Consider the following 19,971-nt stretch of genomic DNA (forward strand, 5'->3'; position numbering starts at 1 on the left):
CAGAAAGACGGACAAGGACAATCTTTCAAGTACCACACGTCCATCGAATAATCCTGTATATATCTTTACATATGTCCTTCATATATTATATATTATGATATATATTTAAATAGAAATATAATTTGGAAGAAAGCAGTAAATAAATATTAAAAATTACCGTAACTAAATAGTGCTTTGTTCCCAGTATTTGTTCCCCACCCGATATCTGGAATGTTTGAGGCCCTGCAGCCGTTTTGTCGTTGCTAATGGGTCAGTTGGACAGTTGGTCCTGTTGTGCTTGGCATATTTCAGCGATTATCTGTTGGCACTTGCGGCCCCTTCTCTGAGCAGGCCAGAGACGGGACGAGAGGAACCGGAAAGTGGACGGGGTAAAGTAAAAAAAAAAAAAAAAAAAAAAGGCAGAGAACAGTGAGAAGTAAAGCCAAAGTATTGAAGGCTACAAGATATTTCTCACCCGAACCAGTCAAATGAGGTGTGTGTGTGTATGACATGACTCACCTTGACAGGTAGAGGAGAATAGATATATGCTCTATGATTAAACTCTATGTACTGCTCATCAAAAGGATGGCTGATAATATCTGCAACAATAAAGACACCGGTGCTTTTTGAAGAAAATTAGTGATGTGTTTAGCACTGTGTCATTTTCACTGAAATGAATGTATTTACAGCACTGGATGTGTGACTGTTGTCTTATCTGTGCTTTTACAACTCTGGATCATCAGGGCAGTGGCTAGCAGTGGCTCAGGGAGAGCTCCGGGGCAGTAGGTGGCGACGTCGACGTCGTTGAATTCTGTCGTGTGTCTTTAGCTGCGGCCCTCCTCCGCAGAGCGCTGGTCGGACTTGAGCTTGACGAACTCCTTGGCCACGTCGTCGTTGTTGCGCTGGGAGAGGATGCGCAGGACGGTGAGGCCCGTCTCGTCCATGTGGATGCGTTTGCCCAGCGGCAGCCAGCAGGCGACGCTGCCTTTGGAGGCCACGTCCTTCAGCTGCAGGACGGCCATGCCCACGGTGCGGTCCTCTCGCGCGAAGCAGTAGTCCTTCACGCACACCTGCAGCTCGTAGCACTCGGGGCCCACCTCGCTGCTCAGGGTGCTGCAGCGGAGAGGAGAGTTAGTTCATTTCCCACATCTTTAGAATAAAACAACCAATCAGCATCAGCAGCGTCACTCACAAGGTGAAGGTTTCATTGTATTTGGGAGCCCAGCTGTTGTTCTTCGACTTGGTGGCGTACTTCCTCTTCTTGTCGCTGAGGTGGGGGCCGATGATGTAGACCTCCACAAATGGCCGGAATATTCCCTGCGTCTGCCACCTCAGGTCGTTGGCCGCCACCACTGAGGCGGAGGGAGAGAGAGGGGGGGAGGTGTGGGTGAGAAAAACAAGAGAGGGAGAGATTCATGTGAAGAAAATGTGTGGAAAGTGAGAGAAAGGTGTGGGTGAAGAAAAAATTCGAAACAAGAAAAGGCTGGCTCTCCCTCAGGTCTCATATCAGCTCCTCGTTCAGAAAGTGAAGGAGGAGAATTTCCTTTTTTATTTTTCTGTGGCAGTCAGCAGTCAGGCACTGGCTTTTATGTTTATAAATGACTTTCCACATGCGCAGGTCTGCGCCTCTGACATTGGAAATATGACATTTAAACTAATTTATGATTAAAAAGCTCGCACTCATTTGCTTTTTTTTTTTTGTGGTTAGAACATCCCAGGTATCATTTACACCCTATCTAACTGAAACCCTGCGACTACACGCAGGTGACTCCTAAAACCAATTGGCTATTATTATCTATTTTAATTTAACTTTATTAGCACTGTATGTACTGGTTAAAGTCACAGGATTTTCTATTCTTAACTGTCCTTAAGGGTGGGAGAAGAATAAGTGAATGTGCATTCGTCTGCTCTTTCTGTGAGACTATTTCTTGGCTCGCTGCAGCTGCATTGTCTTTGCTTTGTTAAAATTAGATTTAAACTGACTCATGCATGCTGGTTTGATGCTGGAATACAACTGAACAAAGGTCTTGCCAATGTGATTTTGGCTATATATTTTTGCACGGTGTTCAGCTGTTTTGGTTTCTCTTTGCCAATAGTACTTTAAAATAGCCTGGATGACCCTTATTTATGTGCATTTTGCATATGTTAACAGGTTGCTTGTTGCATTTCAAACATACTGATCATTTAACTCCACAAGTCCACATACTTGCTTTTAACCTTATCCCATGAGCTTCATCAGTGGATCAGTTAGATCAGCTGTCATTGAGGTGGATCTGTTGACAACCTCAGCAGGACTCTCATCTCCATGATTGTAGCGTCAACTCTGATGAAGGCCATGTAATATGGTTGAAAGCTAGTAAGTGGACTTCACGTGAAGAATTATCTCTCATGCTCACTGATGGGGGGACGAAACCTTTTCGTTTACCTTTCACTGTGACCTTGTGCTCGCCGGTGTTGGGGTGAGTGAAAATCTCCACGTGGATGGACACCTCTCCCACGGCGTCGTCCACCCCGGAGCCTGACAGGACAGACAGAGAGCGAGGGGCTCGTTCATGCTTTCGGATTTGGAAACATGGACTCCTATCGCAGACCAAACACTGACACAGACCACTGTGTCCTCTATTCCAAATTCTCCTGCTCATTTTGAAAGGCTACAGACCAATTCCATTTCAATTTTATAAAGTGGACATTGAAATGGATTTGGCTTTAACCTTGTGGACATCATAAGGTGAACATTTCTTTACAGCGAACTAATCACTGTGTGACATAAGGCATAGTAATCTGCTTGTGCATATGTTGTGGTCTGGAAATGGACAATCAGACAAAGCTGCTATGAGTGGGCATAAGGGCTTTAATATAGGTAGTACTGTCATTTGCTGTAATGCAGTATAATACATTTACTGATGACCTGATGGAGCCTCTTGGACAGACAAAACATATCTCTACAACTACAGTCCAGAGGAGACTTTTGCACTGACCTGAAATAACTGTATTAATTTCCTCAGTAAGGCATTCTGCATTATCATTAGACGCTGACTGAATAGCCTTTGTTCAGATTCAGCGAATTGAGAGGTAATAATTTGGACCCGTTGAGGACAGTAATTTGTGCCCACTCATAGACGCAAGGTGTCTGTCAGGATGCAGGGTGGTTAGTTAGAGGCAGAGAAGAAGAGACAGGAGAGGAGCTGGAGAAGGTCAGCTGACAGTGTGGCCCCCCCCCCACCCCCCCGACATGGATCAGGTCAGGGCATGCTCAGATGGATCGAGACAGGTGGACACACCCATTCCTTGGTAAACACTTTTACCCAAGCATGGTAAGAGGAGGGGCGAGGAAAGGAAGAGAGAAGCAGTTCGGCCTCTCAGAGCTGTCGGTGAAGGATGGCACGACTGATACCCAAACAATTCAACTTCCAGGTCCATATTTTTTACTCTATTTACCTAATATTGTCATTATGTTTCTCCACAGAGTAGTTTTATTAAAGCTGTTTCTATCTACCCTATACATTACTGCATGTCTGTGCATCTCTCCTCTGTTGCTCGTCCTGAGATTTCTTCCTTTCTTCCCTATTAAAGGGCTATTTTGGGAGTTTGTCTGAGGATACAGAGTGTTGCGTGCTGCAAAGGTTGTAAAGGAAAAATGGTGATTTGGGATTTTTGGCAAATATGAATACAATTTACAATTAGCCTACCTAGCACTGCAAATTGTTGAAGTCAGATTTTCTTTAATTGTTTTGCATTTTAACTCCAAATACCACATCAATTTGAGTTGGTCCACCCCAACATCCATGATAACTGAACTCTGGACCTGGGCCCACATTCAGGTCCTGGGGTTCTTGCTCCATACTTGCAGCTGTAAACTTTAGGGTAAAGAAGACAGTGATGGCTCCACTCAGGCTCCATTTTTTTTTTGTCTGGGAGGGAGATGGTGGACAAATCTTTCCTCGGCGTCTGTATGGGGTTTTGTGCTGCATGTGAACAAGTGGTTGAGATCCATATACAACTCCAGAAGGATACGGTGACAGATGGACATTAATTTTCAATGTTTTAATTAGTGTCTTCGCTCTGTCAACGGTATCCTTGTGGCGACGACCGGCAGCCTGTGTGTGTGTTTTCAACCAGCCGCCCACTAAACAAGGTGTCTGTGGGAGTTAGACGGCAGAGTGTTCCTGGCATGCAGCTCTCTGCATGTCTCCAGGGAGCATTATGGGATTGTTGGTCTCGCTGCCAACAGGACCAAAGAGAGCAGCAGTCATCCATCTGGCCTTGTCTACTCTGTGGAGGACGTCCATAAAAGATGAGAAAGAAACTTCGCTGGCTGGGAGGCAGGAAGATGTTGCCAAGAAAACACAGGCTTTTCTTCCTCAATAAACAGCAATCAGAGGTGCAAATTTAGTACCATATTGCAAATCTTCACCAGAATACACATTAAATCTCAAACTTGTACTGTGATTGCAGCAAAACGTCACCTGAGCTCACTGCGTATTCGCAAATGACCCTTTATTATTATGATTATTTCAGTTATAAATAATGCAGCTCGTAGCCTGCGGTGAGTAAGAATGACAGTCATCACTGATCAGCAGCAGTCGAGTTCATAAGAACGAATTCCACTGATCTTCGATCAGTCATCCTGCTGTAATCATCGACTCTAATACGGCTGGAAAAACTACCCAGTGAAATCAGCTTGGCAGGAAGTTAATTTGCATCCTTGTTATAGTCAATGACATCCAGCAGCTGGCAGGAAGGCTAGTGACACACTACTTTGTTTTCTATATATATATCTCCACTATGGAAGCAGAGAAAGACCATAATAATTTGAATTTCACATGCAACAAAATACCTAACTGCGAATCTAACCACAACTGAAAACTTCATGCTGGAATTCGAATACGACTGAGTGGATAGCGGTTAAATCTTTGGGTTTGAAAACCATCTGCACGGCCTGAATGCTACTGTTTGAAACTTCCAGATGGCAATTTCAAGTTTTCCTTTTTCAAAAGTTGAGGAAAAAACCAAGTAGCATCACTGCAATTATTTAAGACTTCTGTCTTGCCAATTGTGATCTGACAGAGAGAAGCTCAGATATGCGATTGGCAACCCCGGACAGTTGAATTTTCTACCTGAATTCGTGTTCTTAAAATTGCAAAACTTGAAATGACCCGCACAAATAAAAAAAACAAAACAGGTTTTCAGCGGTGGTTAAACTTCAAAACTACACATTCGGCTGCTGCTAAAATTCAAGTTATTATGGTCTGTCTTTGCTTCCATTCTTCTGTCTGTGGGAAATCTGAGAGGACTGGCAGCGTGCGCCATCAAATGAAGTGAGACAGTGAAGCTAAGTCAACGCACAAAGGCTGAATTATCTGAACGCATACAGCTCCTGCATCACCCCGCGTGAGTGTTTGTGAGCAAGAGTCAAATCCTTTGATACTAATCTAAAGTGACAGAAATCAGACCACCTGACCCGAGGGACCGTTCCTGATTGGCTCAATCTGCAGGGGGGGGGGGCGCTCTCATCACTGCTGCAGGGAGGGCCCCGCTGCACGTGGGAGCGAGCCGTGTGTGTGTTCATATGCGTCCGTCTCTGTGTTTGTGTGTGACGATAGAGCAGGCAAGGACAGGGAGCCCTCCCAGACAAAGTAGAGCCAACAGCCATCATCATCTCCAGAAAAATCCTAGCCCTCTTCATCAGCGTCTTTCTGCTCAAACACAGTCGGGGGGGTGGCAACACTGGGGAAGAGGATTTCCTTGCTGGAGACAGACAACAAACTGATACGCAGTGCTTCTGCTTCAGCAACCTTTAGGGCAGTCTCACTCAGTCACATTGGCTCTGCTCAGCCTCTCACGCACACACACACGCTCAGCCCTCGGGCCTCTGCCGGTGACATCATGCTGGATCAGGATTCCTCCACACTTTAATGCATTTCTGTTCTTTTTGTCTGATGTCAGCACATCATGCTTTAGTGTCTGCTCATACATACAGTTCGTGGCGTATGTATTCAGTGCAGTTCCGTACATACAGACATCAGTGTGTACATTACATGCATGAATGCATAAAGTCTATGTTCGTATTGTTGTGGTGGGCATGTACAGTAGAGAGGGCTGTGCATTGCATTTGTCTGTTGGGATGAGTTTGAGCAGGCAGGGGAGTTTCAGGATGCACATGGGGGGGAGGGTGGAGGGAGTTGGGCTTTGTTCTGGAGGCTTTCTAGTAGTCCTGGATGTCTCAGGCCCTGAGCCTGAATGCCACATACCCTTGTCTGGGTAAACATCCTCACTAGTGGTGAACCTCACCCCCTTCCCGCCGAACACTGGCCCACAGACGGGGCAGAAGGAGGGAGTAGACAGAGAAAGGAAAAACATGTAGAAATATGAGGTTTGCAGAGGTTGATTATAAGAATTACAGAGTAGAAAAACAGACCAACATTTATAAGTCTTGTCCCTAAAGATGCGAGAGAACCTGATAGATAAATTGAACAGCTCTTTTTAATTTGTCTGATCTGCTGTGCAATCCTGCAACATGCAAAGCTCAAACAGAACCACTGCTGTAAAATGTACTAAAAGTATGCTCCAAAAACCGCATGGCATTCTGCTAATTAAATTTTAAACTGCCATCCACTCAAATGGCATTTCTACCAGCGGTGCTCAGGGACAGTGTGTCAGCATCAGCGCTTCCACAAAGATGATGGCTGTTATGTAGCCATCTGACGGTGGGATGGAGGCTGAGCGATGGAACCAAAGGAGCGAGAGCAAAGAGGGGGCGGGTATTTATTTTTTCATTGCAAATAGCTGTCAGATCATGTAAAGAATAGTCTCTGTGTTTCCGGAGGCTGGCTACCAGGAGACTCAGCATTTCAGAGCAGAGAGAAAATATTGTGCAGCTGCAGCCTCGACTTCATGCTCTGCAAAGCATGAGAGATATTTTCAGGATATAGAGCTCAGCGTTTGGGAAACCCTAACATCAACAGTGGAGTGGGAGACACAAACGGGGAGACAATAGTCTTAATCAGAGAATTACTTTGAATGCAGATACTGGAAATAAAGAGAATCAAAAAGTCTCTCAAAGACAGAGAAAGGGAAGAGTGTCACACACAGTAAAGAGCACTAGGTTACCTTGTGCGTTCTGAGACTGGACAAAGGTCTTAATGAGTTTGTCTGTAGCCTGCGTGTACAGGGACAGGGCGTAGTGCAGAGACTGGAGGTCAGGACTCTTCTCCAGGAACGTCTTCTTCAGGCCCACACCACCAGCGTGGAAATATTGCTAACATACACAAAGGCAGACGGACAAAGTCAAAGACAGCTGTTAACATTCCCACTGCAAAAGATCCCTGAAGGAGAGAAGGCACCTTTTCAGGGATCATCCAAAATGTTCATCCAGACATGCAGCGATTGGTTGGGTAATGATTTGAAAACTATTTTGGTGAGTGAATGATCTTTATTTTTTAAAGCAAAAATGCTAAATGTTAATTGTTCTTGGCTGTAAAATGTGAGAATGAGCTGCTTTTCCTTGTCTTACATGATATTAAATTGAATATTTATTGGGTTTTAGACTGTTGGTCGCAACAAACAAGACATTTGATGGGCTCTTAATTGTGATGGGCTTTTTTCCCACTATTTTCTCATGTTTTATACATCAAGTGATTAGTCAATTAATCTAAAAAATAGTCGGCCAATATTTCAATAATGGAAAAAAAAAACTGTTAGTGGCAGCCCTACATTAATCCAGCTCGCAAACTGACTTTGCTACAGGTGATGATGGATTTTGTCTCTGTAGCAGGAGTCGCTGATGATTCTGGACCCACTAAGAACAGCTCAATCAAGGCATGTGACAGGGCTCCTGTCCAGCTCTAAACCTGCTGAATTATTTCTAGGCTTCTGCTCTGTAGATGTTCATGCTATCTTAAATGGATTCTTTTTTATTTAAATGTCCATTTTAAATTTGGTCTTATTTTCTCTTTCTTCACACATCGTCAAGGAATGGGAATTTGTATCTTAAAGGTGTTAATTATGTATATTGTCTTGTCATCTGCTCTTAGAAATACCATGAATTACTGATAATTGCTCCCATGTTCTTTCTTCTCTACCTTTTTTCCTTCTTGGTTTAATCTGTGGGTTTTAAGTCTATTTGGTGCATCTTTCCTACACAGAAAAAAGGTCCAAACAGTGATCATGACCTCACCTGGAAGTCTTCCCAAGTGAAAGAATATTTTACTTAAATCATACTCTTTGAAGTATGTAGTAAGTACAATTTCTGCTACTTCAAGTGCAACACAAGTAGTCCTTTAGTACCACTTGAGTAATACTTGAGTATACTTGAACTGTAAATAGTTGCTAAACTTAAGTGTACTGAAGTCCACCAGTGAAAATCAGCATTCATGAGTATTCACAATAACATATCACCAATGTGTTGGAAATATACAAAAAAATTAAGTGAACTTAAAGTACAGTTTAATTAACCATGGTAGTAGTATATTACAAAGGACTTGAAAATAAGTATATTATTCATAAGGACACGTTATTGCTATTAATAGTATTTGTAATTTAGTTAGTACACTTAAGTACAATTTATAATACACGTACAATAAAGTACACTTTTTATGAGTGCTTTGAAACACCACTTTAAGCATGAATTATTACATTAGTTTTTAATAAATTTAAAGAAACCTTAGTAACATCTATTTAGAAGTACGCTTGTTAAAAGTACATGTCAAACATACTTTAAATTAAGCAGAAAAAGTAAACATGTACTTGTAATGACTTTTCTATACTTAATTTATATTTCTCATACAATAAAGTATACGACTTGTGACCTGGTCATCATTGATTGTATTTGTATCTAACTGAAATGTCCATACTGTCAATACAGTGATTTTTAGTTGTTTTTTTTTTTATATATTTTTTGTAACTTTAACTACTTTGCCCAGAACCCCACGTGTTCCTACACGAAGACATGGAAGAAACGCGCTTCTAAATGACATTTTCTATAGTTAAACAAATAAATCACAGAGCTGTAAATCCACAAAAAGAAACCTCAAAGTCCTCGTAGACCACATCTAGAATGGAAATTTGACTTGTGAAAGCTTCAGTGATTTGCTGGACTTGACACAAATCACACCTGTTCATTGTCAAATACTTCCGGTGGCCCGTGAGAGTGCACGCGTAAAGTTCCTACCTTGATGGTGTCCAGGGCGAGCTCGATCACAGCACACTGCTTAGGTGTGAGCGCTTTGGCCTCCTCACGAACCATGTGCTCCTGAAGACGACAACAATGGAAGCACGGACCAAAATGACCAATCTCTCCATTCATACGGCCCGTCTCATATTTTCTGAGCAACTACAGCCCTGATTTGAAGCGCTGATGCCAGGCCCAGAGCATAATGGTGTGAAAACATATTGTACCTTCAGCTTGGACAGCTGTCCCAGCTCCTTGGCAGCATTAAAGATGAGCTGAGTGCCCTGGAAGAGACAGAAAGAGAGGGAGAGAGAGAAAGACAGGAAGAAGACAGGTAGAGAGAAGGAAAGAGGGGAGCATTGTTATTATCATGACAATGCAGGGCAGCAGTGAACGGCTTAGTGTCACACAGAGGACAGCGACGTTTCTGACACACACATTCATTAACAGTCACCCTAAGCCGCTTTACAGATGTCAAGGTACTTTGTTCCTTCAAGTGCTGTTATCACACTTATCTGTGTTTTATTCATTCAAAAAAATTACACTCCGCTGCACAAATCCACACACACACACACACACACAGTTAGACATTTCAGTACGAAGAGAAGGGAAAGTGGCTCAGCTCGTAGTGAGGGCAAGAAAGTACTCGTGCACTCATGAACACACACGTGCAGGCACGCACACACACACACGTAGCAGCTACGCAGTTGCACTGTGCTGTAGGCAGGTTTTACCGGAAGCCCGGCCTAATGCGATACTCTGGTACGTGAATATATCACTAAGTGCTGCCGACTGCACCTTCGCATCCTATCTTTGATTACAGCCTGGCTTTAGATTAAGTCATGTGAGAGTAATCCAGCCACCCTCCACTGCTTCACTATGTGAATGTGACAGAAGATTAGATAGACAGCTGTGGCTTTTGTTGCAGGGGCTGCTGTGATGAAAATAACTACTCAAGGCCAAATATGCTGACCCTGCAAGCAGACTTTTGCTGCGAAATTGTACCACAAACTGCAAGTCACAGTGCCAGCCATCACTTGCTTGCAGCTTTGCTTCATGAAGCTCATGACTTTGACTTGCATGCGGCTGAACCACGCCCTGTTTTTTCTTTTCTGTGTTGCATTGCCGCAAAGTAGACGGCAACGATGAAACAAAGCAGTGTTGCTTTTAAAATCCAATTGAGATTAAGTGACGGTTAAACTCCTTGACTCCTTGTTTGTGGTGCATTTGAGCCGCAAATGTCTGCATGTAGATTAGAGTGTATGACCTGTGGTGAGGCTGGGAGTGTAGGCGGCTGCTGCTACAGCATTTCACAGCATATAAACAGCACTACAGAGGAATGTTGTGTAAAAACAAAAGTGAAAAATCAATATTTCCACTGCTTTGTTTGACTGGCGAGCTGAGGGAGAGAGACGGAGACACGGAGAGAAGACATAGAGGAGAGAGACAAGACACATTGATCTTAAGGGGGTTTAGTCCTTACATCACTGTGAGAAGCACTCTTCAGCCTCCCCTGGAAAGAGAGCATGTGGTTAATACTTCAAGCAGTGGCCAGTCCCTGCAATCTGACTTCACTCTCACTGGCTGCATGAGAATATGCAGTCAAAAGTGCATAGGTTGCTTTGCAAAATGTAGAAAATATAAATAAATAAAAATTTGAGGATACTTCACTGCCAGAGATGTCACCTCCTTTCATTTCGCTTACTGGCTTGCCCTCAAAAGCAACAACAACAGATTCTGTGCCTTACCACAAAACAAATACACATAATCACATAAATAGTTGGCAGAGCAAAAACAAATGATGAAATATTCTTAAAAACTGCAGGTGGCGTTTGCTTTCACTGCATAGTGTTCAAATCCATTTTGACAATTTCACATTACTGTGCGATTTCATGGGAGGCTACAGTTATAGGACCTCACTATGGGGTCTGATACTGGGGCCAGGAAACAAAGGGAGTATTGTACAATAAAATCCACACAAGATGACATCAAAAGTTATTGTGCAAAAAAAAAAAAAAACCCTCTCTCCCATCGATGACATAAAATATACTACTTTAATGTATAATAAAGGACTAGTTTCAACGTTTTGAGAAGTATGCTTACTAGCCATCTCGCCCAGAGTTAAATGAGAAGATCGATGCCGCTCTGATATCTGTGTGTTAAGTACAGAGCCAGAGCAGAGAGATGATTAGCTTAGCTTAGCATACAGACTGAAAACAGGGGAAGCAGCTAGCCAGGTTTTATCCAGAGGTAACAATAAATCCATCGACAAGCACCTCTAAAGCCCACTTAGAAACACAGTGTACTGCTTTGGTTTAATACACACAGAAAAAGAAAGGCAGGTTGTAAGTCAAAGGGAGTTACATGCTAGAAATAGCATGTAATATATCTTGTGACTCCCAGAAAATCCACAATTTAACTATCTGATATTTCCGTTTGTTTATGGATTATGACATGTTCATTACAGAGCTTTAGAGGTGCTGCTAGACGGATGAACTTTGGAGTGAACCAGGCCAGCTGTTTTCCCCCACTTCCAGTCTTTCAGCTAAACTGAGCTAAGCTAACAAACCCCTGCCTCTCGCTCCATGCTTAAAGCACAAATAAGACGGTGGTATCAATCTCCTAATTGAACTCTTGACCAGAAAGCAAATAAGTCTATTTCCTAAAATGTCAAACTATTTGTTTAAAAGAAAATAAGATAAAAAAATCAACACATCATAGGATTCAATAAATAAATAAAGCTCTGTGTGATAACTTGGCATAACAATGACACCTTGGACAAAGGTCAGAAGTCGTGACTGTTGTAATCAGCTGTGGAATGTAAGTACATTTACTCAATTAGAGTAGTTGAGTACAAGTTTGAGGTACCATAATGATCGGCTTATGAATTCTGCTGTGTTGTAGATATATTGTTTAGATTTTACTGCCTAACAGTATACAAGGTAGTTAAAGTTAGCAATAAACAGTAAAATGCTATTAACACAACAATGCATCTGCAAAAATAAAATAATATAAAACTATGATATAAACACTCACAAACACCATTTTCTCCCTAATAAGTACTTTTACTTTTGCTACTTTAAGTACATTTTACTGATAGCTCTTGTGTACTTTTACACGATTTTCAGTACAGGAATTTTACTTGTACTGGATCGTTTTCATAATGGGGTATTGCTTTCTTTACTTAGGAAAAGGAACTGAATACTCCCTCCACCACGAGACGTTAAAAAACAAACATGCAGATCACGTCGTCTTCGTCAAGTCTTATGTTGAACTAGATGCTTTGTTATATCCTGTAGGAGTCAGTTACAACATTGGTACATCATAAAAAAGGTTTGTAGTTCACAATGTAAAAGTCATCAAGAACATTTTTTTACTTTGTACATTAAATGCACCCTTTTCGACCAACATCGAGCCAATGACGTCTTGTAAGAAAAAGCCATTCTTTGCATTAGGACCAGTGACATATTACCACCACTACAATCATCATCAGTAACAACAGAACATGAAATCAAACCAGGACAGACCAACATGACAGGTCTGCAGAGACATACAGTACAGTGTTGTACAGTATACTGAGAGAAGACTGCACTGTTGAAATAGATCAGATGCAAGCAACAAACCCACAGTGGGTGGTGGGAGGGAGGGGCGGGACACATTTCAAACAGGTGAGAAAGGTGGGGACGGTGGGGGGGAGGGCAGAGGTTAAGAAGGAAGGACAAGGGGTGGGGCAGGACACCAGATACCAAGCCACCGAAAGATCAGAGTCACCCCACCAGAGTCTCAGAAAAAGACACAATGCATGAGAAGAAACAAGGCAACACCAGGCGCAAGAGAGGAGTACCACTTCCTGTTTGAGGAGAGTGTTCAGGAAGAAGAGACAGCATAAGAGGGGGGCACTGATTGGTGGAGACTGTTGAGGGGGAGTGGGACCTATCAGAACCAGTCAGGAATGCACCATGCTTCTGTCTTCTCGACAGAGAGACAGTGTCAGAGACGAGAAGAGAAGAAAACAGAAGGGGAGGAAAAGAAGAAGAGAAGAGCAGCGAGGAGAAGAAGAAACAAGAGAGGGATGGGACAGATCTGAGAGGTGAGGCTGTGAGAGGGGAGAGGGTGTGATGTGGGGTAAAAAACAGGGGACGATCGCAGCCACATATAGCAGAGAACCAACCACCGTGGACGGACAGACAGACAGACACGCAGGAGTGCTGTACTTACAATCATCTGTGGAGGGAGAGCGGTGGGAGCGGGATGTAATAGTAATCACAACAACAACCAGAGAGAAGGGTCAGTCAAGCTGCAAAGAGCCCCACATCAATCAAAAAACACAAGTTTGGGCCCCAGGGCTGGAGTGATGTGGACCAATTGATACCTGTCTAAAGCCTGGACTAAGTACAGGTAGAGAAGTGAGAGGGGGCCAGCAAATAAGTGACTTTACTGTGGAATATCTTAAATAAGTGTTTTAGCTTTTAACAGCTTCCAATGGCGATTTTGTGGCATTTGCACACACTCACTTTAATAATCTAATTGGATGAACTCAATTGGATAGAGGCTAACTGCAGACCTATGGTGGCTACTGACGCTCAACCAGCAGTGTTGATGCTGGCCAGCACCGTACGTGGTAACCAGAGATGAATCATCGAGTTCTTAACAGTGATATGAGGCTCTTTAGTTAATAATCGAACACAAATAAGAACACATATATCCAAAACAAAAGAAAACAAGAGGCTGCTTTCCAAAATGTATGATTCTGTTTGGAAGTGGGCCAGATCCTCTGGGCAAAAAAAAAAAAGTATTTCTGCCACTCTGTTGCGAGTTACTCACAAATCAGGAATCTCTCCAAATAATTGTTGGCTGACATACTGGAGAGCAGCCGCGAGCTGGTGTTAGAATGATATGGTGCACTCCTTCCCCCCCCCCCCATTTTTTTCCATCTTGATTGTTCGGATGAATGAAGGCACTGGGGGCGATGTTAAATTTAAAGTGTGTGGGGCTTAAGAAGTGGGTAGGGTGCCGTGTACACGTGATGCAAAGGCAGTTGGATCTTCTGTTTCTAAGAGGGCCATCTTGAATCGCAACACACACACAAAATGTCTGCCTTTGTGTTCCCTTTCTTCATTCTCCACCTCCTCCGCCTCCTGTTTTTTTTCTTTTGATGCTGCCTTGGCAGTTGGAGGTGTGTGTATTTGTGCATGCGTGGGTGTTCGTATGTATACTGCATTTTTCTGCAGTCTACCTTACTGCTGTGGTCGCCATCAGAACATATCTAATAGAGTGTTCGTATCTCTTTGGAAGCGACATTCACACTTAAAATAATCAGTAAGCCTTCTGGAAAACAGACCCTAGTGATGTGCATGTGTGTATATCAGTTTATCCCACTTTACAAATAAGCATCACTCCTTGCATGTGCAGCAGGCTCAGTCAGCACTGAGTGCCAAACTAACACGTGTAGCTTAGCACATTATTGTGCGTATTTGCACGGTTGCATGCGAGGTCGCGCAGCTGAGCGCTCTCACCGTTTGGTCTGTGAGTGGCGGTAGAACGATGGTCTTCTCCATGGTGTTCATCACCAGCTTCCACAGCTCCTTTAGCACACGTTTCAGCACAGTCTTCTCACAGATCTTAGCAAACAGAGTCAGGCTGGCAGGAGGAGGAGACAGAAGGAAGGAAGTGGGGGATGAATAATACGCAACAGAAGGAGGCAAATGCTGGTTTCCTGAAGAAAAGCACTGATGAGGCAGAGAAGATGAAAACGAGGTGGTTGCCTGAAATCCCTGCTTGCCTCATGGATGCCTTTCTTAGTCTCTGTTATGTTGTCGTGAGTTAAGGCTGTTTGAATGTCGAGTAATAACATTTCATCCATGCATGACTGTGGAATCAAAGAGAAATTTCTCTCAAATGTAGCGAAATTCCATAAAAATGTGGATTTCTGGTCTCACCGGTCCCTCTGCAGCTAAACCTCACAGACATCTACGACTTAAACTGTGATAAAAAGACCATTCAACACACCTTCACACTGCAAAAACAGATATGAGTTTGTCTAATGTAGGGTAAAAAGCAAGCAAAAATGGCAGACTGCCTCACTTGCTGTCCAGGAACTCCATGATGGGCTGCAGGACGTTGTCAGCATCCTGGGCCACGCTGCTGGCATTCCCCACATTTGAGGTCCCCTTCACCTGAGCCAAGATGTCTCCCATCTGCTTCACGTTCTCCTCTATGTGAGGCTGGAAGCTGCAGAGGAAAAGCAGGAGAAGGGTTTAATGAAGTCAGCCGGCCTGAATGTGCATCACGGGTATGTCAGAGTGTGTTTCTACCTGACAGAAAAGACCCTGCTGAGATCATCCATGACATTGTTGAGCTTAACCTGCAGGTCTTTCAGGATGTCGCTGGCCTCCACACACAGCTGAAGTACGTACATGTAAACACAAACACACACAGAGCTGGTTGGAGTGATTGGGCAAGGGGGGGGGTTGCAGTAATAATGACACTAAAGGACACATTTGGATTAAGAAGATTGTCTGAGCAGCATGTGAACAATCACTCACATCTTTTCCACCCATGGCTTCAAACATCTTCTCCAGCTGAACTCTGAGCTGTTGGATGTTGTTGATCAGGATGCAGGGCTGAGGGCAGACAGGTGACGCATGTCTTAACAACTAGATCAGCCTTGCATTAAAAGAAACCACTCCTACAACAACCACAGATATACTGAACAGCTCTGTTTATGTTTAAAAACCAGTCTTCGTCAAGTCACCGACCACTCACCACTTTCTCCATGCTGACATAGTTGGCAAACAACTTGGAGATGATATCAGCGTAGGACAGGAGCACATTGCTGATGGTCTGCAGAGAAACACATGAAAGCACATTTAAAAATGACTCAATGAAATGAGTTTAAAAAAACCGTGTCGCAAATTGCAATCTGACTGAACCTACCTTGGCGAATCGCTTCATGTAGTGTCCTACGATCTGCGGATCTGGACACTCGAGCTTCCTGATGATCTCGAAGCTCTGGTTGAGCTGGGAAAACACGTCCACCACCGAACAGGAGAACAGAGCATGTTCTGATGTGACCTGGAACTGTAGCGCAGAAAAGATGTGCAAGAAGATTAGAAACGGGATGAAATAATGGGGGAAAAGGCACATGTGATTAAAAGGATCGGTTGAAGTTTGCAGGTGATACACTGGGATCCAAGGAATGCTATGGGCACGTAAGACTATATAGACTGATCAATTGAAACTATATTAAACTGGACCTTTGATATCTTTCCCCACATGTGCAGAGCCTCAGACCCCCTAGAGCTAACCCTACAGCCAGTTAGACAGCCATCTGGTGACAGGTGGGAGATCCTGTCTGTCTCCCTGTAATTGGCTGCTGGTTAGCACCTGGTCCCTAATTGGCTAGAGGTGAGTGTGTAGGTGCTCCTGTGGGGAGTCTGGATAATGAGGTTAGGACAGCTTTCTTGCAGTCAAAACTCTGGAATAAGGCCATTAATTCACAATATCCTGCTGTCACAGAGCTATCGCCCTCCTTGAGTACATTCATGTCTCAGCCACGCGCCTTTAAACTTCCAAAGACTCGCTTTTTTCACGACGAAGCACTTTGACTGAACATCCTCTTATCCCAAGCACACTTTCTGCTTTGAGTCCACGTCTGTGCCGCTGTGTCCACGCTTCTATTGTTGGCTTTGAAGAGTGCAGGAGAGGCAGGGGGGGAAGTGTGGGAGGCAGAGCGGGAGGGAGGGTGAAACTTTGGCTGATAACTTTGAGTGTGACAGAGGAAGTACAAAGGATGGATTACAGTAATTCTGCCTGAACAACAACAGCGACTCAGCGCTTCCAGAGGAGTGAGAGGGAGATAAGGGGAGGAAGAGCTGGAAATTCTCACCCCATCTTTTTTGTCTCTCTCCAAAGCACCGTGCAGAAAGTCCCGAGACACTTCCTCGTTTTCGTCCAGCCACTGAATGACAAACGGCTCAAACCACCTGTGAAGAGCAGAAAATATGTACGTATTTACACTTAACGAGGAGCCCAAGTCCACGCAAAATGAGGATTTTTATTGCTTTTTTATTTTTGTTTTCAGCATAAGTCTGACGTTTCAAAGCAGTGGGCGAGTTGCAACTCACGCAGGATATTCAGGCACTCTGCTCTTGAAGAAGGGCAGGTCTTTGCAGTACTCGTTGTACAGCCACTTGACCTTGAAGTGCAGGTTCATGTAATCTGCACTCTTGCACAAGCGATTTTTTTCATGTTCTGAGAGAAAGAATAAAGGCAAATGCATGTTGGGTAAAAAGCAAAGTTCTCTCCTTGTATTTAAGCCACGTCTACCTGCAATTACCACCGATCTATTGTGCATACAGAGGCGTGGACCCACAGGCAAACACACACATCCTCATGGACTCGCTGAGGGGACACGATGGTTTCATTACACAATCAGTTGGGCTGGAGGTTGAAAAAGCCGTCGTAGCCCAGCTCAAGACCATTATAAAAAGATGACCAATAACATTAATTTTATTTAAGAAAAAAAATATCTATCACATCTGAAAAGTGCATATAACCTTTCAGGCCTTGCACAATATGGCCAAAATGCATCTGTTTTGTAAGCATTTTTTTTTAAAACTAAATCAGATTGGAAACATCCATCTACATTTTATATACTAAATTAAAAACTAAACCAATGAAACCAGTAAAAGATTAATCCAACTGTCTAAATATCAGATAAACTGTCATACTGTTTCGTGCGTCTGCATGCTTTTATGCTCATTCAGTTCAGAGGCTCAATATGACATTGACTTGCACTCACCCTCCATTGCATACTTCATATCCTGAGCGAATAGGTTCCACATCACTTCAGCACTGATTTTACCCACGTTGAGTTCCTGGGGAAATCTTGATAGAGGAGAGAAGGAGAAAAGGCTTACCGTATGTGCACTCAGAGAGGGAAAGTGTATGAAAGCGAGCAAGCAGATAAGATGCTGAAAGTGTACTTTTAGAGGTACTAAGAGAGACTGCAGAGAAGAGACAGGGCAAAACTGAAATGTCATTAAAAGGAAACATGAGCAAATTAACACAGGGGGAGTACAGAGACATACTGGTTGAGGCAGGGAGTGTAGGAGTTCTTGTCCTCCTCGATAATGGAGACGATAAGTGTGATGAGCTTTGACCAAAAATCCAGATTCTTGATGCTGGGACCCTGCTCCTCCGGAGGCACGGCACCCTGTTTAGCCTGGAGAAGCAGCAGAGTCACAATAAAACTCCAGAGACATGCAGATAACTGTTTTTCTCTCAGTCACCAAAACATTCTCTTCATCATCATGATATAAATTTTAGGCCATACTACACACACCAAACCTCTACTTGCATGCTTCATAAAGTCTTCCAAAAGAAGCGTAGTTATTTAATGGTGCGACCATTTAATAATCTTAATTTAAATTTTACTGGTGGTATTTTTTATTGTCCGAGACAGAGAGAAGGAAATCTTCACTCTATTGTTAATTCAACAACTCATACATATTCAACATTTGCTGCCCAAACAGCTTTAAACAGACTCAGAATGTCAACAGTCTGGATGACTTCTTTGAAATAACTGAAGATGTGCTGGGAGAAAAAATAAACTAAGCCGAGCACTGCAGGGGTTGAAGAGTGTAGAATGATCTTGCAGAGATTTGAACAAAATATAGCAACGTCCCTCAGGATGAAATGTTTTATTCAAAGGGAAAAAAAAATGCTTATTTGAGATTCACGAGGGAGTCTGAATGGGGCTGACGCTTTAATGAGGACTCGCAGCAAGTTCTAGAAATCCCTGTTGAAGCCCGATGCAGGAGTGATGGATGGAAGAGCCTGGCCGACACAGACTGAGAGGACGATGGACTCACCACAGAACGTGCAACAGCGTCACAGCACTTCATTCATTACACACCGCCGAGGACAATGCAGAAATCGAGCAAAAGAGGTACACTTATAACATTCAAAAATAATTTTGCACCAGCGATCTAATTAGTCAAGGACACCTCTTTTGTAATAGATGATTTATGAAGAAAACTGCTGGCCAAGCTTTAAATGATTAGTGACTAAGCTCTTTCAGTGAGCTAGGCCGTGATTTATCCTGAATGTTCCTTCTGAGAGAGTGAAATCAAATTACAGCCAAAGAAAAGGAAAAGTACATCAATAATTGGACATCTGTGATAAAAATTAAATGCTTTCTTTAGTGCTAAACAGACAGTACAGAGCGGCAGATTACTGGTGCACGGTGAGCAATTTGTTTTTCTTTTACTATAGTGTACTATTTCTTACGCTATTAGTACCCTCACACGGCCTTTGGCAATTATGTACTTAATTATGGTCATGCCAATAAAGCAAACTGAATATTTTGAGACGAGTGAAGAGAGAGACATTGACATACACCTGCAGAGATATTCAATAATCTGCTGCTTCTTACCGGGTCTGTCTGGTACTCGCGGCTGTACAGCTCGTGACAGTTATTAAAGATGTACTCGTAGGTGGAGTTGAGGCAGGCTTTGACGCAGTCCTTCACCACCTGACTGGCTCTGGGTGGAGACTGAAGCTCTTGGACCTGAGCGCACACACAAAGACAGAGATAGTCAAACCAGGCGGACATCAAATTATGCCACTTCAGAATTGTCTTCATCTTTATTACAAAGACAAATAAAACAGGATTGTCCCCTAAACTTCAATACCAGGTCAACTTTAAGATTAATATTTTGAACATCGCATACATGCAAATCTGCTTTTCACATTAGAGTTAAAGGAATTGTGGCTTAAGTTCATTACATCCTATATTTATATTACTACGACAGACGAAG

General features: G+C 43.2%; 1 protein-coding gene across 1 annotated transcript in view; it reads right to left on the minus strand.

The window, feature by feature from the left end:
* Positions 1 to 429: 429 nt before the first annotated feature.
* Positions 430 to 19,971, minus strand: part of unc13a (unc-13 homolog A (C. elegans)) — a 44,696-nt gene continuing 25,154 nt past the window's right edge. Inside the window, exons 26-44 of the mRNA XM_041935378.1 lie at positions 19,587 to 19,721; positions 18,241 to 18,374; positions 17,952 to 18,037; positions 17,275 to 17,401; positions 17,037 to 17,133; positions 16,085 to 16,228; positions 15,914 to 15,991; positions 15,694 to 15,771; positions 15,463 to 15,551; positions 15,233 to 15,379; positions 14,665 to 14,788; positions 13,367 to 13,372; positions 10,632 to 10,661; positions 9,376 to 9,432; positions 9,149 to 9,229; positions 7,090 to 7,237; positions 2,405 to 2,497; positions 1,172 to 1,331; positions 430 to 1,092 (exon numbers count right to left, since the gene is read on the minus strand). Coding sequence (XP_041791312.1) covers positions 804 to 1,092; positions 1,172 to 1,331; positions 2,405 to 2,497; positions 7,090 to 7,237; positions 9,149 to 9,229; positions 9,376 to 9,432; positions 10,632 to 10,661; positions 13,367 to 13,372; positions 14,665 to 14,788; positions 15,233 to 15,379; positions 15,463 to 15,551; positions 15,694 to 15,771; positions 15,914 to 15,991; positions 16,085 to 16,228; positions 17,037 to 17,133; positions 17,275 to 17,401; positions 17,952 to 18,037; positions 18,241 to 18,374; positions 19,587 to 19,721 — 2,103 coding nt within the window. The 3' untranslated portion in view covers positions 430 to 803. The remainder of the gene's footprint in view (positions 1,093 to 1,171; positions 1,332 to 2,404; positions 2,498 to 7,089; positions 7,238 to 9,148; positions 9,230 to 9,375; positions 9,433 to 10,631; positions 10,662 to 13,366; positions 13,373 to 14,664; positions 14,789 to 15,232; positions 15,380 to 15,462; positions 15,552 to 15,693; positions 15,772 to 15,913; positions 15,992 to 16,084; positions 16,229 to 17,036; positions 17,134 to 17,274; positions 17,402 to 17,951; positions 18,038 to 18,240; positions 18,375 to 19,586; positions 19,722 to 19,971) is intronic.

Source organism: Chelmon rostratus, chromosome 4 (genome assembly GCF_017976325.1).
Source record: "Chelmon rostratus isolate fCheRos1 chromosome 4, fCheRos1.pri, whole genome shotgun sequence".
NCBI classification, from domain to species: domain Eukaryota; kingdom Metazoa; phylum Chordata; class Actinopteri; order Chaetodontiformes; family Chaetodontidae; genus Chelmon; species Chelmon rostratus.